Genomic DNA, 26,391 nt, shown 5'->3' with positions numbered 1-26,391 from the left:
ATGAAATAAAACAGTCAAGGAAGGGAGAACACATGGAAGGATTCTGTTAGGAGAGTCAGATAACATCCACAATACACAAAAGCCAGACTGTTAGGACCATCATAATTTCTATTCAGGATATAGTTAAGAACATAATTAGGGCAGGATTGTGCTTATTATAGGAAGAAAATAGGCAAGAGTCCCACCTAAAAACCAACGTCATGCTTTGTATTGGGTGTTAGAAGACTGATACTTTTGGCCTTCTTGTAAGGCTGTGCTTTTCCCCCAGCCTTGAGCAGGCCTGAGAGACCTTGTTTACCACAACAGACCAAGTGGTAGGATCTAGGTGGAGTTACCCACCTTAGCTTCACAGAACATAGAAGCAGAACTGCCCCTGGACTTGCCTTGAGATATTTCAGGCCATGACCAGGAATGGATTATAGATTATCACACCCATCTTCAGCTGAAACAAGGAGGGGTTTGGGGTTGGGGCTCCCCCATTTAAATTGAGAGCTGAACATTAAAGCTTAGAGCCTTGATCACAGAACTTTGTCTTGGCTTCATCTCTTCTCACCCTTCGTCCCTTTTCATTCCCAGCCCCCTTTCAGGTGAACTTAGTTGATTCATGGCTGCAGGCAGCTACATAAGGCCAGCAGTTCAGTGAAAAAAAATTGAGGAATTTTGGACAACTCATTATAAGTTTATATTCAACCACTGATTCTCTTCTATTACAATCTTGTGTAATATATGAAGAATTAAATTTTGAGGAAATACTCCTAGCATCATTATTAATATGGGCTATGTTTTATAAGGAGAAATATGCATCTATTATGAGTTAAACAATATTAATATTAATATTAGTTTTTTCACCATTCAAATTTGTTTTGTAGGAAATGTTCTACAGGTAGTCCTGGTAGTTTCTATGTGATCCTGCGAGTCTATACCCAGCTGAATCCCTGTCATTTTCTAAGCCCACAGCCTCTATGTCTCACCTCATGGCTTCTTCACAGTCCATGAAGTTAGACTTACAACAGTTGCATCATTATCAAATGTGGATATTTTGGTATATGACATATACACTACAGTATAGTAACTACACAGAGATAGAAGGTGAGTGTGGGAAAGGCCTGGGGATCTGAGGAGGTGAGGACAGCACCAGCTCATAGATTTATAGATCTCTGAAATTTGCAACTGTACTGTTCTGGGGAGTAAGATTACTAGGTCTGAATGTGCGATGAAAGATTTACTTTTGATGTTCAGAGTATTCCCATAGTTTCAAGATTGAAAGTGACAAGTGTTTCACTATACTTAAAGTGTGAATTTAAGCAACAGACAGACATTATGCAGATTGCCTACTTTCTTGGGAAAGTCTGAAATTGTCATCTGTCAGACAGAACTTGAAAGACCTAGGCCTCAGGTCTTTCGCTCTGAGAGACCCCCGTCACCAAGACACCGAGACCAGGTATTCGGATGCAACAGCAAGAGGCTTTATTCTTCCAAATGGGTACCCGGACGACAGCGTCTCCCTGGAGGACTGCCATCCGGTGGTCTAGGGATTGGGGTTTTTATAGGGGTTCAGAGCAGGAAGCAAGGTTTACAGAAGCGAGAAGCATGGTTACAGGGCTCTAATTGGACAATTCAAATAAGGCCAGGTTCAACCTAGGGTCAACCCCCTGTTCCAGGAACTAGGTGCTGGGGGCAGTCTCTATTGTTCTTTGGATCACCTAGTGTTTTTCTGGGTACTTTCCGTCCCCTGCCTGGGGCCAGGTGCACTGTTTTGGCACTATCTTTGACCTGCTCAGGGGCCCAGTATTTGTCCAGCCTTGCAAAACAACTCTGCTGAGCAAAATAACTCGGCTAAGCAGGGGTCTTTCATTCCCCCATTTTCTTTATACATGGAATGGAATCTTCCATTCGCTATTATCTTAGTTTAACTCGGTCTCCTGTCTAAGTTGGTGATACTGTTGAGTTAGAACCATAGCCTGGACTGTGATAGATAACTCTGGGCCACGGCTCAACGAGGACACAAAAATCTCTGGTTTGATTGAGGACCTGAGCCGATATGCAAGGGGTCAGTCCCATGTTGCAGGCCTACTGGGTCCCGTTCGGGCCTGTAAGTCAATAGTTCCCAGGGTGTACCCAGAGGGTCTTATTGTAAAGGGCCTGATGGGTAAGAGGAACTGTCCCTAAACAAAGTCCCTTGCCTGATACTTCGGACAGGGTCAGCTTGTTTTGGGTGCCCTGTGAGCCAAGTTGAGGAACTGAGGTGTGGTTGGAAAGGTTTTTAATCACAGCAACCCCCTCATAGTAAGGGGGTGCTGAGCTCAAGCACAGCCAGCATTCCTGGAACAGGGTGTAATTGGCACTTACTGTGATATAGTCCCAGCCAGAGGAGGGCTTCCAATGGGCCTGGCCAGTCGTCTCACAGTCCCAGGACTTGCACTAGAAGTCCGAACCTCCCCCACAGTAGCGGTATGCCCGGGGTCGTTGTGATCCGGGACAGACATAAAAGGTTACTTCTTTGAGCTGGCTCCTCCAATTGGGGGTTGCGGCAGCCTCCCCAGGAGACCCCGGCTCGCCCTCCTTTGGGCACCGGTCGTCCCTCAGCGGGGAATGCCTGCGGGGCCGCAGAAGTAGCGCCAGCCAGAGTTCCTTGGATACTGAGAAAAAGTTTGGTAGAACTCGAAGCGGTCTTTAGAGGCGAGAGCGGCGCTATGGAGTCAGCTCCATGCACAACATGGACAGGGAACCGCTCTCTGAGGCAGAGGCTCCAGGACACTGTGGGTTTGTGCTTTCCCATGAGAACTTACAGTAAGTAGTCAAAGCCTCTCTTTTTCGATAAAAGAAAAATATATCTTTCTGAATTGATGCTGGAGAAATGTCTTTTTCCTGCTGGCTCAGATTTAGCACAAAAGTGGCATGGGATCAAACAGCATACCGCTCCTGTGAGCCCCCATTTAACATTTTTGATACATTTGATCCATCACTGGTGTCTTTGAAGCTACTGCAAAGGTCAATCCATTGTATAAACTAGGACTAAAGTTAGCCCCTGGGATGACGGAAATAAGTGGAGATGGTTCTGCAATTCTACAAATGAATTGTGACTCAGAAGAGGATTCAACCACCCTCTGTCTGCAGTCACGGAGGCAGAAGCAGCGCCAGGAGTAGCCCGCTTCACAGTCCCACACTGGCGCTCCTGTTGCCAGCTTACACAAGTCTGGGTACAGTTCCGGGTACCAAGTCCAGAGGGCATGCGTTCTGGAGACAGACCAGACGATGTCCCCCTGACTGTTTAGGACCTCCCAAGTTAATGACTTGGGAGCGTGGGGACTGTAAGAAGTCGTCTTATTGGGAAAATAAAGGAAAACAAGGAGCGTGAAAGTCTTATCTTTAAAGGGTTTGGGGTACGATGGGCTTTCCATCTCGTGGCCTGGTTCGATTCTGGAACGGAGATAGCCAATTTGACATGGGCGGCGTGAATCCAGTGAGCAATGCTATCTACTTTCAGTGCCGTTGGGGTGGTTAGTAGCACGACAAAGGGTCCCTTCCACCGTGGTTCCAGGTTCTTTAATTGATGCCGTCGAACCCAAACCGAATCTCCCACTTGGAACCGGTGAGGTATCATTAGTTGGTCCGCCTGCTCTTGGTAGGCACCTGCAAGGAATTGCCAAATCTCCTTCTGGACAATCTGTAGCGCCTGCAAGTGATCTGGAAAGGGGAGGCTATCAGCAAGGGATGGGAGGTAAGGATTCAGAGGCTGGCCACAGGGGGAGGCGCCCCATAAAGAATCTCAAAGGGGGTAAGTCCATGTGGCCCAGGCGTGTTTCGGGCTCCATACAAAGCCAGGGGTAGCAGGGTTACCCAGTCTCTAGTGCCAGCTGCCAGCGTTAATTTGGTTAAAGTCTCCTTTATAGTTCTATTTACTCTTTCTACTTGACCTGAACTCCTGGGGTTATATGCGCAATGCAGTTTCCAATTTATCCCCAGTGCTTTGGCCACTGACTGACTTACCTGGGAGATGAAGGCGGGTCCGTTGTCTGAGCCCAGAATATGTGGTATCCCGTAGCTGGGGATGACTTCCTTTAACAGTTTCTTTGCAACCTCCCTCGCAGTCTCATGTTTTGTCGGGTAAGCCTCTACCCAGCCTGAAAAGGTATCTACAAAAACCAACAGATACCTGTATCTATAGAGCCCAGTTTTTACCTCTGTGAAGTCGATTTCCCATTGAGTTCCGAGTCGGTTGCCCCGGGCACGGGCTCCACGGGGCACCCTGTTGTGTCCTGCATTAACCTGGGCACAAATGTCACAATTGGCTGTGACTTGCTGGAGAATCTTGTCTTTGCCCAGGAACAGTTGTTTCTCCTCTTCTTTATCTACCAGCATTTTTATTTTCTTCTGACCCAAATGGGTCATCCTGTGTAGGCATTAGAGCCTTGGTTTGCTACATGGGCCAGATTGGCTTTCCCTGGTGGACCCATAGTCTGGAGATGGGGTCATAGGCGGCCCCCATTTTCTTGATCAGCTCTAGATCCTCTTGACTATATGTGATTGCCAGTGGGGGGTTCATCTTTGGGGTCGGCTCTGACCGGGAAGGCCTCAGCGGACTCCCTCACCGCCGCCTCTCTTGCTGCTTGATCTGCCAAGCGGTTGCCCCGGGCCTCGATGTTGTCTCCTTTCTGATGGCCTGGGGTTTGAATTATGCTCAGGGCTTCTGCCATGCGGAGGGCCTGGGCCAGGGCAATTAACTCTGTCCTCTGAGCCGACATTCCCGGCGGCAATGTTTCTGCCCAGATCACCTCTGAGGTGGTGGTAACTGCAGCTCCTGCCTTTAGCAACCCGTTGTGTACGAAGCTGCTCTCATCGGTGAACCGGGTGCAGTCCGGAGAGGAGAGGGGCTGATCTGTCAGGTCGGGGCGTGTCCCATGTACTTCTGCTAGGATCTGGATGCAATCATGGGGGTCGGGCTCCCCAGGGAGGGGGAGCAAAGAGGCCGGATTAAGCACTTCCGGGGATCCATAGGTGACTCGTTCGGAGTCCAGCAATAAAGTCTGATAATGTGTCATTCGGGCGTTGGAGAGCCACCTTCCTGGGGGTTGCTTTACCAGGGACTCCACTGCATGCTGGGCAAACACCATCACCGGCTGGTCCAATGTTAACTTTATAGAGTCCTTGAGCAAGAGGGCGATGGCCGCTAACATCTTGAGGCACGGTGGCCATCTGGCAGCAACCGGGTCCAATTTCGTCGACAGGTAGGACAGTGGTCGTCACCAGGGCCCCAATTTCTGTGTCAACACCCCCTTCGCATATCCCTGTTTCTCATCGTTATCCAGATGTACCTTGCGCTCAGTGGTCCACTGGTAGGATTTTCTTCCGGTTGCCCCTTGGACCCATGCTGTCTTCTCACTCAGGGGTCCCGGTTGGCGGGTGAGAACCGAATGCTGGGCGCCGGTATCGACCAGAAAGGTGGCTGGCTGCCCCCCCACTTGAAGGGTTATCCGGGGTTCGGGGGGGGGCTCCTGACCCTGACCTCCCTAGTCTTCTAGGTTTATGAGGGAGGTCTGCGCCGGCCTGGGCCTACGCGGGCCCCTCGGTCTCTTGGGGCAATCTTTTATCCAGTGGCCCCTTTCCTTGCAGTAGGCACATTGATCTCAATCTACCGCTGGGGCTCTCTTTTCCAGTTTTCCCGGTTTCTGACTACTCTGTCTCTGCCCTGCTACTACAGTGGCCATTATTTTACAAAGATCTCTGTTGCGTTTCCTATCTCTCTGGGCCTCTCTCTCTTCTGTTTCTCTCCTCAACCTCTCCTCCTTCTCTTCCTATGTCTCTCTAACTTCCTTTTAATATCTGGAGCCGACTGCCAGATAAAAGACATGATAAGGTGAGTGGCCTGGCTCGGATCCTCCGGGTCATATGGGGTATGTACCCGGTAGGCATCCTTCAGATGTTCCATGAACGTAGATGGATGTTCCTCCGGTCCCTGAGTGACTGACTTGACCTGGGCCAAATTGGTGGGCTCTTTACCTGCCCCTAGGAGACCCGCTACAAGCAACTGGCGATAGAGACGTAGGCTGGCCCTACCTGCAGCCGTGGTGAAGTCCCACTAGGGTCGCTTCAAGGGGAAGGCCTCCTCAATTTCAGCCGTTATCTGGGTGGGGCGTCCATCGTCGCCCGGTACCTGTTTCCGGGCCTCCTGGAAGACGCTCTGCCTCTCCTCAGAGGTGAGGAGCACCTGTAAGAGCTGCTGACAGTCATCCCATGTGGGCTGCTGGGTAATTAAGACAGATTCAATAAGACTAGTCAGCTTGGAGGGATCCTGCGTAAAAGAGGGGTTATTGTTCTTCCAATTATAAAGGTCTGAGGTGGAGAAGGGCCAATATTGGGGGCGACCATCGTTCCCAGTTCTCAGAGGGAGGGCCTGTGACGACCACGGGGGTTCCCTTCGACCTCTAATCCGACCCGCTACCGGAGAGAAACCGGGGTTCTCAGGGGATGCTTCCTGTCCCCGCGGAGGATCTACCTCGGAGGAGGGGGCCCACCTGCCACCGCAGACTGGCCCTCCAGTCCCTGTTCTCCATAAGGAGGGGGGTCCTCAGTTAGGAGATCAATAAGAGGGCCCTGATCAGATGGCAGGACCGGGGGACATTTTTTCTTGTCCTCCGTTTGTTTGACAAGGGCAGGGTAGAGGGCAACGGGAGAGGTAGCAGGAGGGGCAGTTAGGACTATGGCGGGGGGCTGGCAAGGGAGGTAGGATCGGAGGGGAAACGGGAGAGAGGAAGGGTTTTACCTGTAATGGCGGGTCTACCACCAGCGACTCCAAGGTGATGATATATGAAACCCGATCCGGGTGTCTGCCCGGTTCAGGATTTATCGCCCTCTCCTTAACCTGCCGAATAATGGAAATGTTAAAAGTACCATCCCCAGGCCACCCGACTGAAAAGGTCGGCCACTCGGAGGTACAGAAGGTCTGCCATTTGCCTTTCTTGACGTCCACGGAGTTGTTGTGGGCCACACCGCGGACATCCTTGAAATGCTGTAAAGTCAAACTTAAAGGGGTGACCAGAGTCTGGCCCATAATTTCTCCCAAAGAGAATGCCAATGCCTTTACTGAGCAGGTTCAATATATACACCCAGCCAGGGAAGGAAAAACACAAACTCAGAAAAAAACAGGAACTGGACTAGGGGCAATAAGATGTCAAGTGTAAATTCCCTTCCTGGAGCATCATCCTTCAACAGGATGTTTTGTTCTCAGAAAAACTGCAGATTGTTACTTTGCAGAATGTTCCTTTGCACATGGAAAGTCTCAGCCAGGGCACAGCAGCCCTTCAGGGTACTACAGGAGATGACTCCAACAAAACCTCAAGAAACTGTGAGTGCTGAGTTTCCAAAGTGCTCCACAAACATCACTGTTTGCTGACATCAAGCATATTCTGTCCCCACTGTAATTCTTTTCTAAAGCTAGACTCTCACATATACCAGGAGGGTCTCAAATTCATAGCAATCCTCATACTTCTGCCTCCATCATGCGAGAGTTAAGGCAAATCCCATCATTTCTGGCTGTTAACAGGACTATTGAAATTGTATTTGTTCACTCTCTTCAGACTATCCTACACCTTTCCAATTTGCTGAATTTAAGAACTCAGGCACTACGTTAATAGTGAATTTTTAGGAATGAGAAATCTAAGCCTTAGTAATGTTACATAATTCATACAAAGATTACAAGGATATATTGTTAAAATAAGCAGAATTGAAGACTGTATCCAAAGTTTACTGAGTAGTAACAAGTGATGGGATTTGCTGTAGCTCAGATCCACAGTGAGCGTGGAGTTGAGTGTTAGGTCCCTTTTACAGAAAAATTAGGATGGATGGCCATTTTAAAAAGACTGAATCTCCCAATCCAAGAAGAAGGGAGATCTTTTAATTTTCTAGTGCTTCCTCCATGTCTTCCTTCAGTGTTTTGAAGTTTTCATTGTACAGGTTTTTTATTTTTGAATGGCAGCATGAAGAGACAAGAATCTCTCATTTTAGAGAACCTCAAAGCAATGCCGACCTAAGAAGCTGTTAATTGATTTATAAAAAACAAAAATGACAAAAGAAACTATGCCACACTGTAAACTCTATCAACACTGACCCCTCCCACCACAGCCTGACTCCGCCCACTTCCCCTCATCCTGGCTCCTCCCACACTCACATCACCACAGCAACGCCCCATAAACCCCACCCACTCAGGAACTGTAAATAGACTGGTATTTACACTAACTCCGCCCACACGGGCCTGGCCCCGCCCACGTTACTCAGTTGGCCTGGCTCCTCCCACACTGACATCACAGGCCATTACCTAAGCACCGCCTACAGTCAGATGAGAACTCTGCAACTGTAAATACAAACCAGGATTCCCCCTGACCCCGCCCACCCACCCTGGCCCCGCCCCTCCACCCTGACCCCGCCTCTGACGTCAAAGCCCATTAACTAAGCACCGCCTACAGTCAGATGAGAACTGTAAATACAGACCAGGATTCCCCGGACCCTGCCCACCCGCCCTGGCCCCGCCCCTCCACCCTGACCCCGCCCCGCTGGCCCCGCCCTGGGCCACCATGTCTCCCCTGGGCGCTGCGTTCCCTCTGCGGCCTTGGCCCACTTTGGAGCCCGGGGTGACACGAAGTTGGCTAGAACCGGATCCGCGGGGCCCCGGGGTGGGCGGGGCCTCGGCTCACCTTCGCTAGGCCCCGCCCACCGCGTCCGTCCGCAGCGCCGCAGCCTTCTCCCCGCCACACACCACACCCTGTCTCCCCCGCCGCTGCCGAGGGCCTCTGTGACGCACTTCCGCTTCCGGGGAGGGCGGGGCTGCGCCTGCGGAAAGGAGGCGGGGCCCTTCCACCCGGAGACGCCGCGCTGCTTCCGGTTCCCGGGCTCCCGCGAGGGGACTTCCGGTCAGGCTCACCTCTGACCCTGCGGGACAGAAACAGCGCGGCTCCCGCTGACCCCGTCGCGCTCTCCGTGACGTCACAACCGGCGATCGGGACCCGCTCCGCCCCACGGCGGCGTCTCCACAAAACCCTGGCGGCGGCGGAAGCGGCAATGGAGCCGCCAATCGGTCCCGTGATTCACAGCGGTTCCCGCCTACACCGTCGCGCCGGCCGTGACGTCACAGCCGGCGACAGGGTTTCCTGGAGGCAACGGCAATCGACCCCGTGATTCCCCGCGGCGGCTTCGGCCCTGTCAATACTAATCAGTTATCAATAATCGTGCTAATCAATAAATCGTGGCGCAGGCCTTTGTTCCAGCACTCGAAAGGCAGAGGCAGGGGCATTACGGTGATGGGATGACGATGACGGTCAGTAATCGTGATAATCGGTAATCAGTACTAATCAATGACGAATAATCGATGCTAAAAATGATCAGTAATGATGATAACCAATGATCGATAACCAGCCGTTACTGCCAATCGGTAATCAATACCGATCAATAATCGATAATCAATTATTGATAATTAATAACCAATGCTGATCCATAATTGACGACAGTAGTCAATGCAAATCAATAGTCAACTTGGGAGGATCCTAATATAAATATAAAATGTGCAACGAAATACGAAAATAAAATTATAATGAAGTAAAATGCAAAATATAAAATGTGAGATAAAATGAATAAAAATATAAAATAAAATATTAAATACGAAAAAATCTAAATAAAATAAGAATATAAAATATAACGAATAAAAATGTAGTAAAGTAAATAAAACGGAATAAAATAAAGTATAAATATAAAATTAAGTAAACGAAATAAATAAAAATATAAAATAAAATATAAAATAAAACGTAATAAAAATATAAAATAAAATATAAAATATAACATAAATAAATAAAATAAAATATAAAATATAAAACAAGCTATAGAGAGACAAATTATTATTATTTATTATTATCAATATTATGACGTACGGTGAAGCACAGTTGGTCAAACAGCGTCTGACAAGAAGTTATGCGAGTAGTATAATATTTAACAATTTTATTTCCCTTACACAGCCCGGTGTAGAATTAAAAGTCCAATTAGATTTTTATTTTAAATCTTTAATTTATTTTATATTATATTTTGTATTTGATTTCATATTTTACATCGTTTTAAAACGATTTAATTTATTTTTATGTTTTATATTTTATATTTAATGTATTTTATATTTTATTTTGATTTTATATTTATATTCATAGTATGTTTCATACTTGCTTTATATTTTACACTTTATATTTTATTATATGTTTTAAAGATTAAATTTATTTCTTTTATATTTTGTTTTAATTTATATTTATTTTCTATTTTATATTTTACATTTACATTATATTTTACGTATATAAATTTTTATATTTTATATTTAAATTTACATTTTACTTTATTTTTTTATTCTATACTTTATATTTGATATATTTTGTATTTTTTATTTAATATTTTATATTTATGTTTTCTATTTTACATTTTATATTTTAAATTTTAGTTTATTTCATATTTTATTTAATATTTATTTCTTATTTTATATATATTATATATCATATATATATAATTTATGATATTTTTATTTTATATTTAATGTTATATTTTATATTATTTTATGTATTAGTTTATTTTTAGTTTTTTATTTTCTATTTTCTATTTTATTTTATATTTTAAATTGTGTTTTTTATTTTCATTTACATATATATTATATTTATAGTTTGCATCTTATATTTTATTATATATTTAAATTTTATTTTACACTTTATATATTATGTTTTATGTTTTATATTTTATATTTTATATTATTTTCTATTTTAGTTTGCTTTCATTTTTTAATTTTATATTTTATATTTGATGTATTTTATATTTTATTTACTTTTTATTTTATTTTCATTATATTTATATTATATTTTATACTTATGGTTTATAAGTTACATTTCATATTTATTATATATATTAATTTCAATTATAATTTTTATATATTTACATTTAATTTCATATTTTCTATTATTTAATATTTTGTTTACTTTTTATTTTATATTTTATATTTAATATTTGATTTATTTTATATTTTATTTTATTTTATTTCATATTTTATATTTATGTTTTATATTTTACATATATTTGAAATTTTAAATTTTTTTTATTTCATTTTATATTTTATATTATTTATTTCATATTAATATTTATATTATATTGTATGTTTTAGTTTGTATTTTATATTAGTTTCCATTTTAATTTACTTTTTTTAATTTTGTATTTTAAATTTTATATTACCGAATTTTATGTGTCGTTTTATTTTTATTTTATATCTTATATTTACACTTACATTATAATTATTATCAATGTTTTATATTTAATATTTTTTCTATTGTAGTTTAATTAAATTTTTAATTTTATATTTTAGAATTTATATTCGATGTATTTTATATTTTATTTTTATTTTTATATTTTATGTTTTATGTTTTATAGTTGATGGATCTGATTGATGAATTCGGAGATGCGGCTTCATCATCTCTATCGATTTTCCGATGATTTATTTCCCAGCCGACACAACACGGAGACAAAACCATAAGGGACGAGGTAAGGCCCTGAGACCCTGGTGGACACGTTTGTCCAAGGTAGGCAGCAAAGAAAGCACTGGAAATTATTGATTAATAATAATTAGTTATTATTTCAGGGGGGTCTGAAATTTTGTTTATTATACACATATTTATATATGTGTATATACCCAACCTAGATATATAAACTATCTTTGACTGGTGGAGACACGTGAACATTTGCCTCCATGTTCCCCCCTTTCTCTCTCTTTCTCTCTCTCATCACCTAGCTTCTCTTCTCCTTTTTCTCCTCCTCTCCTTACTTCTTCTCTTCCTCTTGGTACCCCTTCACACCTTAGTTCCTCTTACATATCACCCTTCCTGTTAAAATAAAACTTTTCTCTCAAAATACAATTAGAGCACAATTATGCCAATTTGTACCAGTGAGGTACAAGATAGTCCTAATACGCAGTCCATCATTTTGTTGACTAACCAGAACCTCTGTCATCTATCCTAACTAAAACTCTTAGTTCTGAACCTGGATTTTTCCTTGGCTTTAGAATGAATGTCAGCTGAAAACCATCTACTCAAATCTTTTCTCCCAAGGTAAATAGCCAGGATTGGCTATGAGACCATAGGTCTTCAACCCCGTCAAAGATCCAGAATGGCTGAGTTAATTGTCCATGCTTTTTGTTTTCAGTTTCTAATCTAAGCTCCCAAAATGATGGACTGTGATCTGACAGAACCATGTACAACAGCCACTTATTACCTGAGATGCTTTTGCTCAGAGCATTCAATCACAGCAGCAAAATAGCAAGTTAGAACAACAACAACAACAACATTATTTGCTGAATCTATGTTGTAGATTGTATTCATGTGGACAAGACAAATTTTGGGTAACAAGATTTTTGGATTGGTTGGGGTCTTTAACTCTCCATTAAGGGTCCTGCCTGATGCAGGATGTGGCCTCTTCAGCATCCATATCTAACTGCTATACATCTCAGCTAAGATCAACCTTAGACTCCTTGGTACTTATTTATGGTCTCTGGCACACCCTAAATGTACCCCCTCCAACCCCCAGCCAGCTGCAGATTTTGATTCATTTTCCCCTCTGGCCCTCTCTTGTCTCTCACCACACCTGTTGCTGGTTCTCCCCTATTTCCCCTTCTTATCTGTTCTCCCATACAGTTCTCTCTCTTTCATCTGCCTCCTATGATTGCTTTACTCCCCCTTCTGAGTGAGATTCAACCATGCTCATTTGGGCCTTCCTTCTTGCTTAGTTTCTTTGTGTCTATGAAATGTAGTGTGGGTTTCCTGTATTTTATGATTATTATTCACTTGTAAGTGAGTACATACATGCATGTGCTTTTGGGTCTGGATTACCTCAATCAAGATGATAGTTTCTAGCTGTATCCATTTGCCTGCAAAACTCATGATGTCCTTGTATTTAATAGCTAAATAGTTTTTCCTTTTGTAAATACATTTTCTATATCCATATTTTGGTTGAACAGCATCTGGATTATTTCCACTTTCAAGTTGTTATAAATAAAATGGCTCTGAATTAGTGGAGTCCCTACTTTAAGTCACCTGCCTTCACAGAGTTCCTCCTGTATCTCCTGTTGGTCCTTTGAGAGGGTGTGGGCCCCTGGGAATCCATGATGGTGCATCAGGTCTGTATTGGGTTAAGTGCATCCTATTCACTGAGGCCAGACGTGGCAGCGCAGTTATGAGAACAGATTCCAATGATAGACAGCAGCTTTAGGGACTGCTCCTGCTACAGGTGTTGTAGGACCATCATGAAGACTGAGCTGCACATCTGCTACTTACAGGCCATTGGTCCTTTGTCCACCTGTGAGTGTTATTGTTTTTGTCTCACTTTCTTTATGGCCCCAAGGGTCAAGGTTAATTGAGTCTGCTGGTCTTTCTGTGGAGTTCCTTTCCTGTTCAGGGCCATCAATCCTTCCCCCAACTTTTCCATCAGAGTTACCAAGGTGCATGCAATGTTTGACTGTGGATCTCTGCTTCTGCTTCAGTCAGCTGCTGGGTGGAGCCTCTCAATGGACAATTATGCAAGGCCTCTGTGTGGGAGCATCACAGAATATCCTTAATAATGTCATGGATTGGAGCTTGTCCATGTTGGTCTCCAATTGAATGGGTTTTCATTGTCCACACCTTCATTCTCTGCTCTAGCTTTACTTCTGCATTTCTTTTACACAGGATAAATTTTGTTCTTGGTGTCTCCAGTGTTGTGGTTGAATCTGATCCTCCAGCTTTCTTCTCATGCTCCCATACATTCCCCATTTGGACTCTGTCCCTCAGTCACATAAGATACTGTGCACACATTTGCTGTTCAATGCTATGATATTTTGCAAACCTGGTGGTTTTATATTTTTAACTTTATTCATTCTGTTTTTGGTTTTCTAGAACAAAATTCTCTGTTAAGCAATTCCTGTTCTGATTGTAGATATAGAAGCCACATAAGCCACCTGACATGTTTTTGTTCTATAAGCACATGATTTTTTGCTGCTCTTCATCCACCTCTTTCATTTTGAAATTCAGCCAAATGCATAAATTATATTCTATTTCTCCAGATGGCTTCTGCTCATGTCATCAGTATTATCTGATGCTTCAGATTCATTGAATTGCAGGTGTATGATATTCTGCCTCTTATGATTGTTGTGAAATTTTTGAATAAATAAGTGTATTATGGCTAGGTACATGAATATGAATGTGTGCCTCATCTTTACTGTTGTCAGAAGATGGCCTCAGAACTCATGATCTTGAAGAAATGGACAGGTGTTGGTCCACATGTGTATGCTAGAAATTGACTTCCATTATGTGGAAGACCAGCAAGAGCTTCCATCTTCTGAGCTATAACTCCTGAACTGCATTCTTTATTTCTGACCAACATATACATTACTGCTGGGTGGTGGTACTGCACGCCTTTAGTCCCAGCACTTGAGGGTCAGAAACAGGATTTCTGAGTTCCAGGCCAGCCTGATCTAAAGAGTGAGTTCCAAGACAGCCAGGGCTATACACAGAAACCCTGTCTCGAAAACACACAGACACAAAAAACAAAAAACTAACAAAAAAACATATATATTACTAATATTTTCATCTGTCAGTTTTTAACTGTTTAAACATAAATTCCCTTCTAGTAAAATTTAGTTAATGTTGCTGTTTAAACTGGTTCACTTTATGTTCATGCAAGGTGAATACAGAACTGCAGTGAATGTATAACTCTTTGCAGTAACTTCAATAACGAACTGTGAGTTCATTCTATCATTTTTCCCCTGGTTTATTTTTGTAGCAGAGTGAGGTTCTTAACATGTAAGTTTTGCTGTCCTGAAACTCATTGCATAGACTGAGCTGGCATCCAGCTCAATGACATACACCTGCCTGTACCTCTGTGATTAAAAACATGAGGAAATATATGCAGCTTGCCCATCATTTTTCTAGTTAGTAATTGTTCATACAGCTTTTCAGATGTGTGCTCAGTACAGTTGATCTGTTTCCCCCTGCATTTCTCTCTCAATTGCCATTTGTGTTGCAAGGCTATATCCTATTCAAAGGGTTCAGAAGTGAAACAGCTGAACCCTGTGTCAAGGGTTCAAGTGTCAATATTTCAAGTTTCTTCTAAACTGACATGGTGATTATATTATAATTCGTGTGTCAGAAAATAAGTGGAGAAATCATGTGATTTATAAGATTATATTGTCTAGGGAGCATAACTTTACTTGGTAGTGATGTCAGTATCAGACTTTCTGTTGTACACATATTTGGGGTATGCATGTTTTTATTTCTCAGGACTTGCTGTGATAGGATAGCTTGGATTTCTTGGTGACATATTTTCCTGGTTATTATTCATTATATTCCTATTCTGGTGTCTAGGCCTCTGAGTTTAAAGTGATTATTGATTTAGGTACTGATTTCTGAATTTGTCTTGCTTGGGTGGGAGTTTTGTTCCTGGGTTGCTGTTTGATGTCTGGATTTACAAAGAGAGTTGCCTGAATATTGCCTCTTTTACTGACCTGTTTGGTGGGTATCCTCAAGAGGGAATGCTGGTTAATGTTGGGATCAGTGAGAAGAGGTGAGCAGGAAGAGATGATCTTAGCATCCACGGGGAGACATAGGTAGGACAGACGTAAAGCTGCCTCTGCTGTTTAGTACAGTGCTAGGGGAAATTATGATCATTGCATGTGGGATAACAAATAGTGTGGTAGATCTATAGAAAGCTTACCTTGTGTTCTGGCAGGTAAAGCATGTGGTTGAACAGGGACTGTCTGCACACATGGGGCTGAGACACAGGGATGAGGCAGGAAAGGAAGGGCAGATGGGCATTATCTATCTTACCTATAAGAGGCATGCACAAGGGGAGAGGCAACTTCCACTGGTATTCTGTCTCATAGTAAGTGTAACTGATATTAGGATCTGCAGTAACAGATAGTGAGGCAGGTCTTTGGACAAAGTTCCTTTTCTACTGCCATGCATGGCTTGTGGTTGAACAGGAGCATCTTTCAATAATCAGGACCTCAGGCACAAAGATGAGTTGGTAAAGCACAATCAATTCTGTTTCTGAGAGTGCACAAAGTCTATTTGAGCAAACATCCTATGACAATCCCCCCTTGTACACAGACAGTCAAGGTACAACTGCAGGGTTAAGCTACATATAGATAACTAATACACCTTACAGAGAAAAAGTTAGTCTAACCATCATGGTTGTCAGATGGTTTTGCCCCCTTGATTGGTTCCTGCAGATTATGCCGGACATGTAGTTTTTAAAATATTAAGTTGCTGACCTGTGTATTAATGTCTTAATCTTGCTGTAACTACAATAAATACCCAGCACCTCTAGACTCTCAGTTTTGATCTCATGTGAGGCTGACTGGTGAAAATCCTTATTACAGAGCTCATAATAAAGACCTCCATGTGATTGCATTGCAATAGGCTCCTTATTGGTTGTTGGGGTCTCTGTGGCTTGGACATAACATCTTGGTGCATTGACCCAAGACCCTCAGGACTCCCAACTAAAGGATTGAAAGGCCAGTTGTTAAGATCCACCATTGTTTTGTGTCAGGGGCTTGTATGCCAGAGCTACATAGAGAAACCCTGTCTCAAAACAAACAAACAAACAAAAAACCAAACAAAGAAGCTGGGCAGTGGTGGCTTTTAATCCCAGCACTCTGGAGGCAGAGGCAGGGGGATGATGGTGATGGAATAATGATCAATAATCCTGTTAATCAATAATCAATACTAATTGATGGCCAATATTCAATACTAGTCAATAACCAAAACTGATCAATAATCTTGCTAATCAAAAATTGATAATCAGCAGACAGTGCTAATCAATAATCAATATTAATCAATAGCCAATAATGATCAATAATTGATGACGCATGCCTTTTATCCCAACATTTGGGAGGTAGAGGCAGGCAGATTTCTGAGTTCAAGGCCAGCCTGGGCAACAGAGTGAGTTCAGGGACTGCCAGGGCTACCCAGAGATAGCAGCTGGAGACTACATTTCCCATAAGGACTCATGCCAAGATGGTGGTAGAATAACTAAATGCGCACGCCCATCAAACTCAATCCAATATGGCGGCCGGCCTTTGAATTACATATCCCATGATGCCATGAGGTAAAAGAAAGATGGCGGCCGGCAGGAGACTACATTTCCCATGAAGGCTCTGGCCCAGCACACAAGCCTGATGTAAGGAAATCCCGACCAGAGCCAATTGACTGCACCACAATACAACCACTGCCACCATCACAGTCTGGGAAAATCACCTCTGTCACGGTGGTATCCACGGCCTCCTTCTGACATCACAGACTGTGCAATGCAATCCGATTGCCCACAGCTGGGCCTAAGCAGACTGGGGAGATGACCAGAGCTTCCAGGTACCGAGGCAGGCGGGCCTATGGACAGGACCCCAGACTTGTAGGAAGGAGAACTGTATCATGTTGGGCGTTGTTATTGAAAGACCCCCAGGAGGGGAGACCCTCACTCTAGTCTCCAATAACTGGCAAGACAGCAAGAGGCTTTATTTTGGGAATCAGACGGGCTGAGATCAAGACTCAGAGCAAGGAGTATTGACCTCGAGGCCAGGGGGAGAAAGGTATTTAAAGAAAAAAAAAACACAAACCAGGGGTGTTAGGGGGAAACCAAGGAAGGATATCATAAAAACAGTGGACATTCCCAGCCCATCATTTAGTCGGTCATGTGGGAAACATCTTGTACATGTTTTTCTCAGGAATTGAATCTTGCTCAACCATCTACTTTGTGGTCAGCCAGTTCCCAGAACAACCCAGCTGACCTGGATTTTTAGTTCTGCTTTCTTTGTGGTCATCCAGTTCCTGGAACATGGAGCTAGTGAACCGGTTGGCCTACATTCTTGGCTCAGCTCTAGGGGGTCATAATAACTTTTCATACCCTTTATAAATTTTCATATCGTTAAATTATCACCTGGTTATCGTTTTCATGTGGACATAAGGGTCACCAGTATGTGTGAAATTGACCATCGATGGACTGTGATTACTATTCTGGGCTTTCATTTTAAAACCTAAAATAAAATACTTAAGTATAGGTGCGGTGGTACAGCCTTAAATCCCAAAAGATGAGCATCAAGCAGATCTCTGATTCAGGTCTTCCTGGTACAGAACAAGTTTTAGGTAATGAAAAGCTTAGGTACAGGCAAAGTGTTACATGGGTATTACCCAGCATTCAGGAGACAGAGCCATGCAGATCTGAGTTCAAGGTTAATCTACAGAGCAAGTTCAAGGACAGCCGAGCTTAGGCAGTGAAGTTGTTGAAAAATAGAAATCTGGTGATGATGTAATAGAAGGGGCCATGTTCCAGCCTCAGCAGGCAGAGGAACTCAGCAGCTTTGTTCATGTGGCTCTGATTTAGAGGGAAGAATAGAAGTGATGACTGAGACAATTGATGCTGGTTGGCTGTAGTTAAAAAATTAGTGATGATGAAGAAGAAACCAGCACCACTGAGGTGAAATCTTCTGGTAAGTGTTTTCTGAGAGGACAAAGAAGCTGTGTTCCAGAGATAGCCAAGGTTGCTCCTTTGTTGTACACCTGCAGTCGATCATGTGTGAGAATCACCCAGGTGGTATTGGTTTTTAAGCATAAATGAATCTCATGCAGAGCATCTAAGAGCATGGCACCATGAAGGGAGTGTATGACAGGAACACAATGAATCCTAGTTGCAGGGGAAGAACCCAGCATATTGAAGATGTCAGTCCCGTGGGATGAGTAGAGAGAACAGCAGAAGCAGTAAAGTGGAGTCAAGCAGAACCTAGAGTGCTATAGATGGAAGAGCTGGAGAGAGACCCAATCTCTTTTGAGGAGTGCAGTTGATCATGTGTGGATCCCAGATACTGGAACAAGAAGCTCTAATATTGAAGTTACTTTTGAAACCCTAATATTTTGAAATTCCAGAGCAGTGGGGTACCTGCTCAGGAAAACAGTTCCAGAGAGTGTAGTAACAGATAGTGAGGTAGGTCTTTGGACAAACTACCTTTTTGACTGCCATGCATGGCTTGTGCTTGAACGGGAGCATCTTTCAATAATTAGGACCTCAGGCACAAAGATGAGTTTGTAAAGCCCACTCAGTTTTTTTTTTTTTTTTAGAGAGTGCACAAAGTCCATTTGAACAAACATCCTATGACAAACCTCCCTTGTCAACAGCCAGTCAAGGTACAACTGAAGGGTATAGATAACTAATACACCTTACAGAGAAAAAGTTAGCCTACCCATCATGGTTGTCAGATGATTTTGCCCCTTTGATTGGTTCCTGCAGATTATGCCAGTCATGTAGTTTTTAAAATATTAAGCTGCTGACCTTTATGTTAATGTCCCAATTTTACTGTAACTGCAATAAATACCCAGCACCCCTAGACCTGGTCGGTCAGTTTTGATCTCATGTGAGGCTGACTAGCAAGCATCCTTATTACAGAGCTCATAATAAATACCTCCATGTGTTTGCATTGCAATAGGCTCCTTTTTGGTTGTTGGGGTTTCTGTGACTTGGACATAACATCTTAGTGCATTGACTAGAACCACAAGACACCCAGGACTCCCAACTTAAGGAACGAAAGGCCAGTTTTTAATATCCACCATTGTTTCTGTGTCAGTGGCTTGTCTGCCAAATATGAGTCTGTGTGCCTCGGTTTTCAGGTTTTTCTTGAGTATATGTGGAGGGAGGTGACTAAATTGAACCTGGAACCCTGCTACAGTGAATATACTGGAGAGTCGCAGCCCCAAAGTGCTTCGAAGATGTTCCAGAGTCTGGTATAGTGGATGGTGTTTCTCTGGTCTTAATTTCTGGGAAGGTTAGAGCAGACTTGGAGCCCTGCTACAGGGCTCACAGCTGCCATCCTGTCTTCATTTTCTTCTCTGTCCAAGTGGAGGAATGTGCTGGGTAGCCTCTACTGCCCCCTTGTGGCTGTCTATATTGTGTGTTGCAATTTGTTATTCTCTGACTGAGGAAATAAGACAGACTCCACCCTAGTCAATTTAGTTTCTAGCCCCACACCTTAGGTTAAATCCTTAACAACAGGACCTAGACCCATTGACTAGTCCATGAGAGAGAGCTCTTCGAGACAGCGTCCAGGGCAAAAATCAGGCTCTGTCTACCTTATTTTAAAGGGTAGAAACACAAAGACCTCATTTTCCACCTCCTGAACTACCCTCTGACTAGGTCATATGTGACTCTAGTTTTGCAATTGGAGCTGTCATAAGATGGAATTTCATTCTTCATCAACACTCAAAAAATTAGCATATCTTCCTTGGACAAGAGGTCTTGTCTTATTGGTGGCCATTTCCAGTTGTGTGGGACAATCTGCCTTTCTGTCCACCTTCCAGCTGTCTTAGCCTCCTCTTTGGTAGCACTGGCCTGGGAACCCAGGGTTAAAGAAACTCACCCAGGTCAGCAAAGCCTCTGAGCTCCCCATTCAAGTGTATCCTTCCCTGCTCTGAGCCAGGTGCCCTCCCTATTTTGTCCTTGCTCAGTCACAACTCCAACTCCCTCTTGTGTTGTCAGAGTTTCCTGTAATTGATATGGTTAACTCATTGGTTTTGGGTTGTTACAACTTCCTCATTTATTATTGTGTCTGTGTCATAGTTGTCTTAAATTCTCAGCATTTCAGAGCTACAGTCATCTGAAGTAACGTCAATTGAGGGCGTGCCCTCATCAGAATGGCTGGTTGCTATGTCTGTAAGAGATAGTGTTGATGATTGATTAGGAAGGCTCTTCCACTGAGGGTGGCAATATCCCTAAGCAATTGGTCCTGGGCTGGATGAGAGAGCAGGCTGAGCATGAGACAGTGAGCAAGCAAGAGAGCAAGCCAGGAGACAGTGTTTGTCCATGCTTTTTGCCTTCATTTTCTAATCTAAGCTTCAAAATGATGGCCTGTGAACTGACAGAACCATGTACAACAAACATTTATTGCCTGAGATGCTTTTTCTTAGAAGATTCAATCACAGCAGCAGGGTAGCAAGTTAGAACAACACCACCACCAACAACAATGTTATTTTGCTGTTGTACAGAATCTATGTTGTAGATTGTATTCTTGTGAACAGGACAAATTTTGTGTAGAAAGATTTTTGGATTCGTTGGTTTCTTTAACTCTCCTCTGAGGGTTCTGCCTGACTGCCTTTTTAGCGTTCATATCTAACTGCTATACATCTCAGCTAAGATCAACCTTAGACTCCTTGGTACCCTCCAATTTGTGGTCTCTGGCGCATGCTAAATGTATCCACCCCCAGCCAGTTGCAGATTTTGATTCATTTTCCCCCTCTGCCTTTTTTTTGTCTCTCTCCACACCTGTTGCTGGTTCCAGGACAGCCAGGGCTACACACAGAAACCCTGTCTCGAACACACACACAAAAAAAAAACCTGATAATTTTACTTCCTCCTTTCTAATCTGTATTACCTTTATCTTCTTCAGTTTTATTGCTCTTGCTAAACTTTTAGAGAGTATTTTAAATAGATATGGAGAGAATGGATCACCTCTTCTTGTTTGTGAATTAGTGGAATTAATATGCATGTCTCTCTATTTTAATTGTTGTCTCTCTATTTAATGTTGGCTATAGGTTTGCAGTAAAGTGACATTATGTTTAGGTGTGTCCCTTGTATCCTTAATCACTCCAAGAACTTTATCATAAAGTGGGATTAAATATTGTCAGAGAATTATTAGTCATCCAATGAGATGACCACTTATTTTATTTTCTTACACATTAAGCACATTATATTAAAGCATTCCGGTATCTCTTTAATGGAGCCTGCCTCATTGATCATTGAGGATGATCTTTTAAAATGATTTCTATTTTATTTAATTCATTGTATTAAAGATTTTTGCATCTGTGGTTTTAAGGAAAAATGGTTTGTAATTCTTTTTTGTAGCTGAGTCTTTATATTGATTGGATATTTGACTAGCCATGGGCTCACAAAATAAAATCAGCTACGGTTTCTTCTCTTTCTATATTATTGAATACTTTGAAGAGTATTGTCATGAACTCCTCTTTGGAAGTCTGGTAGGATTCTTCCCTGAAACTCATGGCCCTGGCCTCTATTTGTTGGCACACTTGTAATGACTTCTCTTTTTCTAGGTGTTTAGGTCTGTTTAAGTTATTTACCTTAGTTTGATTTAACTTTGGTCAGTGGAACAAATTGAGATTAGCCTTTTCTTTTAGAATTTCTAATTTGGTGTTGTAGAGGCATTTTAAAACTATGTCTCTACCATTCTCTGGCTTTCTTCATTGTCTGTTATTTTGTCACCCTTTTTATTTTAGATTTCATTAATTTTGATATTCTCTATCTTTTAATAAGTGTTTCTATTTTGTCTAATAAAAGGTTCAAAGAACCAACCCCATGTTTCATTAATTCTTTGTATTCTTCTCTTCTATTTTATGGATTTTGATCTCAATTTGACAATATCTTGATGTCAACTTCTTTCCTTCATCGCTCACTCACTTCTTTCCATTCTAGATTTTAGAGAATGCTCTTAAATTGCCAGTGTGAGAGCTCTCCAATTTTTTCATGTAGGGATTTTGTGCTATGAACTTTCATCTTAGAGACAGTTTCATTTTCTTTATATTCCATAAGATTGTGCATTTTGCATATTCATTTGCATTGACTTTTATAAGGTCTCTAATTTCTTCCTTTATTTCTGTCTTAACCTAGTTTTCACTCAGTAGTGAGGTGTGCAGTTTCCATGAGTTTGTAAGCTTTGTGTTCTTTCTGGTTTTGTTGCTATCCAGCTGTAATCCATGGTGGCCTGATAAGATACATGGTGGGTAGCTTGTCTTTCTTTATGTACTGAGACCTGCAATTTGTCTAAATATGTTTTCAGTTTACAAGTGAGTTTTATGAAGTTCTAAGCAGGAAATATATTCTCTTATATTTTTGTAGAATAGTTCTCCGAATTTCAGCTGGATTCATGTTCATGCTATCAGTTAGCTGGAGTATTTCTCTGTTTAATTTTGATCTGGAGAATTTATCCATTGGTGAGAATGGAGTATTGAAATTTGCCAGTATAATGTATGTAGGTTATCATGTGATTTTTACTTTAAAACTCTTTTTTTTTTTTACAAAGGTATGTGACCATGCGTTTGAGGCATAGATGTTAAAAATTGAAATGGCATCTATGGTAATTTTTTCTCTTTGATGAGTATGTTGTATCTTTCTCCAATTTTCTTTGATTTTTTTAAAAACTATTTTAAAATAGTTACACCAGCTTGCTTCTTTGGACCATTTGCTTGGAATATCTTTTTACAACCCTTTACAATAAAGTAATGTTTATCCTTGATGTTGAGCTATCTTTCTTTTTCTTTCTTTCCTTTTACAGTTTTTATTGTTTTTTAATGATATATTTATTTATTTTATGTATATGAGTACACCATTGCTCTCTTCAGACACACAAGAAGAGGGCATCAGACCCCATCACAGATGGTTGTGAACCACCATGTGGTTGCTGGGAATAGAACTCAAGACCTATTGAAGAGCAGTCAGTGCTCTTAACTACTGAGCCATCCTCTCCACCCCAAGCTGTATTTCTTATATGCAATAGAAGGATAAGTTTGTGTTAGCATCCATTCTGTTACCCTGTGTCTTTTTATAGTCATCTGAGGTCATTGATATTGAGAAAGTCAATGAGTGGTGATTGTTATCTTTTGATATTTTGTTGTTCTTGTTGCTGTTATTGTTAAAGCCGCAGCTGGTCGTGGTGGTGTTGTTGGTGTGTGTGTGTGTGTGTGTGTGTGTGTGCTTTCCCTTCTTTTGCAGATAACAAGATTATTTACTACCTGTGTTTTCATGTCTATCATTAATCTCCTTGGGTTGAATTCTTGCTTCTACACTTTGTGTAGGTTTGTTTATGTAGATAGATTACGGTTAGAAATCCCCAAATAATATTTACCACAACAAGATAGCTGTAATTATGATTTGTGTCCAATGATGGAATTGGAATGGAAAGTAACATGATAGAGGATACTCAGTAGTCCTGGCTCAGGTTCTTTCTAGAAAAGGTCATACTGTGCTTTCAGATGCCTTTGCTTTAAGGAAGATGAAAGGGAACGATTGTTCCAGTAACCAATTATTAGACATGGAAGTTGAAAGGAAACATGCTGCTCCCTGTGGTGGTGCATGCCTTTAATCTCAGAACCCAACAGACAAGTCAGGAAGATCATAAGGCCAAGACCCATCTCATCTATATAATGAATTTGAGCCAAGCCTAAGTTAAATTAAATCCTGTCTTACTTCCTTCTCAAATATTTTCATTGAAACTGGTTAGAAAAGGTGTCATGTGAGTATACACATCCGTACATATCCCTTTCTACTTAATGTTTTTAGGTGTGAATAAATGCATTGGAAAACAAGAAGAGTTAATAATTAAATATTAAAATTAATTTCTGTGGGGGAATTTAAATTTACTTTAGCTTTTGGGTTTTCTCTTTTGCATCTATATTTCATCATTTTCTGTATCAAAACTGGATTCCTTGTGCAGTTTAATCAAAAGCACAAGCTATGACAAACAGTCTACACAACAGGTGTGGTCTGTAATGTGTTATTTCATTCTAATTCCTAGGGATTTAAAAAATTATTAAATAGACATTTGTAGCCCAGGTGCAGAGGTCACACATGGATCAAGAAATTCTCTGGTAGAAGGAGGCCAAGAAAATCTCCAGTGCTAAAGAAAAAATCACATAATTCCCAGGATGAGATTTTGTTTTCTCATTAAGCATCACAAAAGCCTTATTCTGAGCAAGACACTGACTTTGAGCCTTCACAAGACCAAGGGCCTCTGCTCCTATTGATGCCCAACAGGGCTATCTTCTGCTACATATACAGATAGAGCCATGGTTCTCTCCATGTGTACATTTCAGTTGGTGGTTTAGTCCCTGGGAGCCCTGGGGTGTCTGGTTGGTTGATATTGTTGCTCTTCCTCTGGGGTTGCAAACCCCTTCAGCTCCTTCAGTCCTTTCTCTAACTCCTCCATTGGGGACCCCATGCTCAATTCAATGGTTGGCTGCAGGTATCTGCCTCTGTATTTGTCAGGCTCTGGCAGAGCCTCTCAGGAGACAGCTGTATCATGCTCCTGTCAGCATGCACTTTTTGGTATTCACAATATTGTCTGTGTTTATTGACTGTATATAGGATGGATCCCCAGGTGCAGCAGTCTCTGGGTGGCCTTTCCATCAGTCTCTGCTCCACACTTTGTCTTGGTATTTGCTCCCAAGAGAATTTTGTTCCCTCTTCTAAGAAGATCCACTCAAACCACACTTTGGTCTTCCTTATTCTCTCTCTCTCTCTCTCTCTCTCTCTCTCTCTCTCTCTCTCTCTCTCTGTCTCTCTTGTTTTTTTGGTTTTTTTGAGACAGCCTTTCTCTGTGTAGCCCAGGCTGTCCTGGAACTCACTCTAGTCTTGAACTCAGAAATCCTCCTGCCTTTGCCTCCCAAGTGTTGGGATTAAAGGCGTGCACCACCACTGCTCCCTTTGTCTTTATTCTTGAGTTTCATGTTGTCTATGAACTGTATCAGGTCTTCTGAGCTTTTGGGCTAATATTGAACTCAGGACCTTTGGAAGAGCAGTCAGTGTTCTTAACCAATGAATATCTCTCCAGCCCCCTAAAATATAAATTTCAATAAAGGACTAGTTAATATTGAATAGGAAATTTCAATATAGGATTAATTCAAATTAAATTGGAAATTTCAATATATGACTAGTTAAAAATAATTGGAAATTTTAATATAGGACTAGTTCATATTTAATTGGAAATTTCAATATAGGACTAGTTAATGTTAATTAGAAATTTCCACATGTGGCTAGTTAAAAATACTTGGAACTTTCAGTATAGGCCTAGTTAATATTAAATTGTAAATTTCAATATAGGACTACTTAAAAATAATTAGAAATTTAAACATAGGATGAGTTACAAAAGAATTGGAGAGTTTAGTGTAGGATTAGTTAACATTAAATTGTAAATTTAAATATAGTCTTACCTAGTATTAAACTGTAAATTTCCATATAGAATTAGTTAATATTAAATTGGAAATATCAAAGAATATTATATTTCAATATAGTACTAGTTAACACTAAATTGGATATTTCAATATAGGACTAGAAAAGATTAAATTGGATATTTCAATGTAGGACTATTTAAAATTACATTGTAAATTTTATTATGGGACTAGTTAACATTAAGTTGGAATTTTCAGTATTGGACTAGTTAATATTCAATTACAAATTTCAATACAGGATTAGTTAACATAAAATTGGAAAATTCAATATAAGAGTAGATAAAAATAATTGGAAATTTGGATATAGGACTACTTAATGTTAAATTGAAAATTTTGATATAAGACTAGTTAACATTAAATTGAA

At 41.5% G+C, this 26,391-nt stretch overlaps 2 protein-coding genes across 2 annotated transcripts in view; one reads left to right on the top strand and one right to left on the bottom strand.

Moving 5' to 3' along the window:
* Positions 1-1,535: 1,535 nt before the first annotated feature.
* LOC143437343 (uncharacterized) overlaps positions 1,536-26,391 on the bottom strand; it is a 31,936-nt gene continuing 7,080 nt past the window's right edge. The window contains exons 2-7 of the mRNA XM_076922142.1: positions 9,290-9,364; positions 9,085-9,201; positions 8,691-9,033; positions 6,764-6,862; positions 6,155-6,244; positions 1,536-3,687 (exon numbers count right to left, since the gene is read on the bottom strand). Of these exons, the coding sequence (XP_076778257.1) occupies positions 3,604-3,687; positions 6,155-6,244; positions 6,764-6,862; positions 8,691-9,033; positions 9,085-9,201; positions 9,290-9,364 (808 nt within the window). The 3' untranslated portion in view covers positions 1,536-3,603. The remainder of the gene's footprint in view (positions 3,688-6,154; positions 6,245-6,763; positions 6,863-8,690; positions 9,034-9,084; positions 9,202-9,289; positions 9,365-26,391) is intronic.
* LOC143437404 (uncharacterized) overlaps positions 8,965-26,391 on the top strand; it is a 38,531-nt gene continuing 21,104 nt past the window's right edge. Inside the window, exons 1-2 of the mRNA XM_076922238.1 lie at positions 8,965-9,310; positions 11,437-11,547. The gene's annotated coding sequence lies outside the window, so the exon portion shown is untranslated. The remainder of the gene's footprint in view (positions 9,311-11,436; positions 11,548-26,391) is intronic.

This window comes from Arvicanthis niloticus, chromosome Y (assembly GCF_011762505.2).
Source record: "Arvicanthis niloticus isolate mArvNil1 chromosome Y, mArvNil1.pat.X, whole genome shotgun sequence".
NCBI classification, from domain to species: domain Eukaryota; kingdom Metazoa; phylum Chordata; class Mammalia; order Rodentia; family Muridae; genus Arvicanthis; species Arvicanthis niloticus.
Note: the sequence above shows the minus strand (reverse complement) of the source record. Positions and strands in the feature narration are given on the sequence as shown.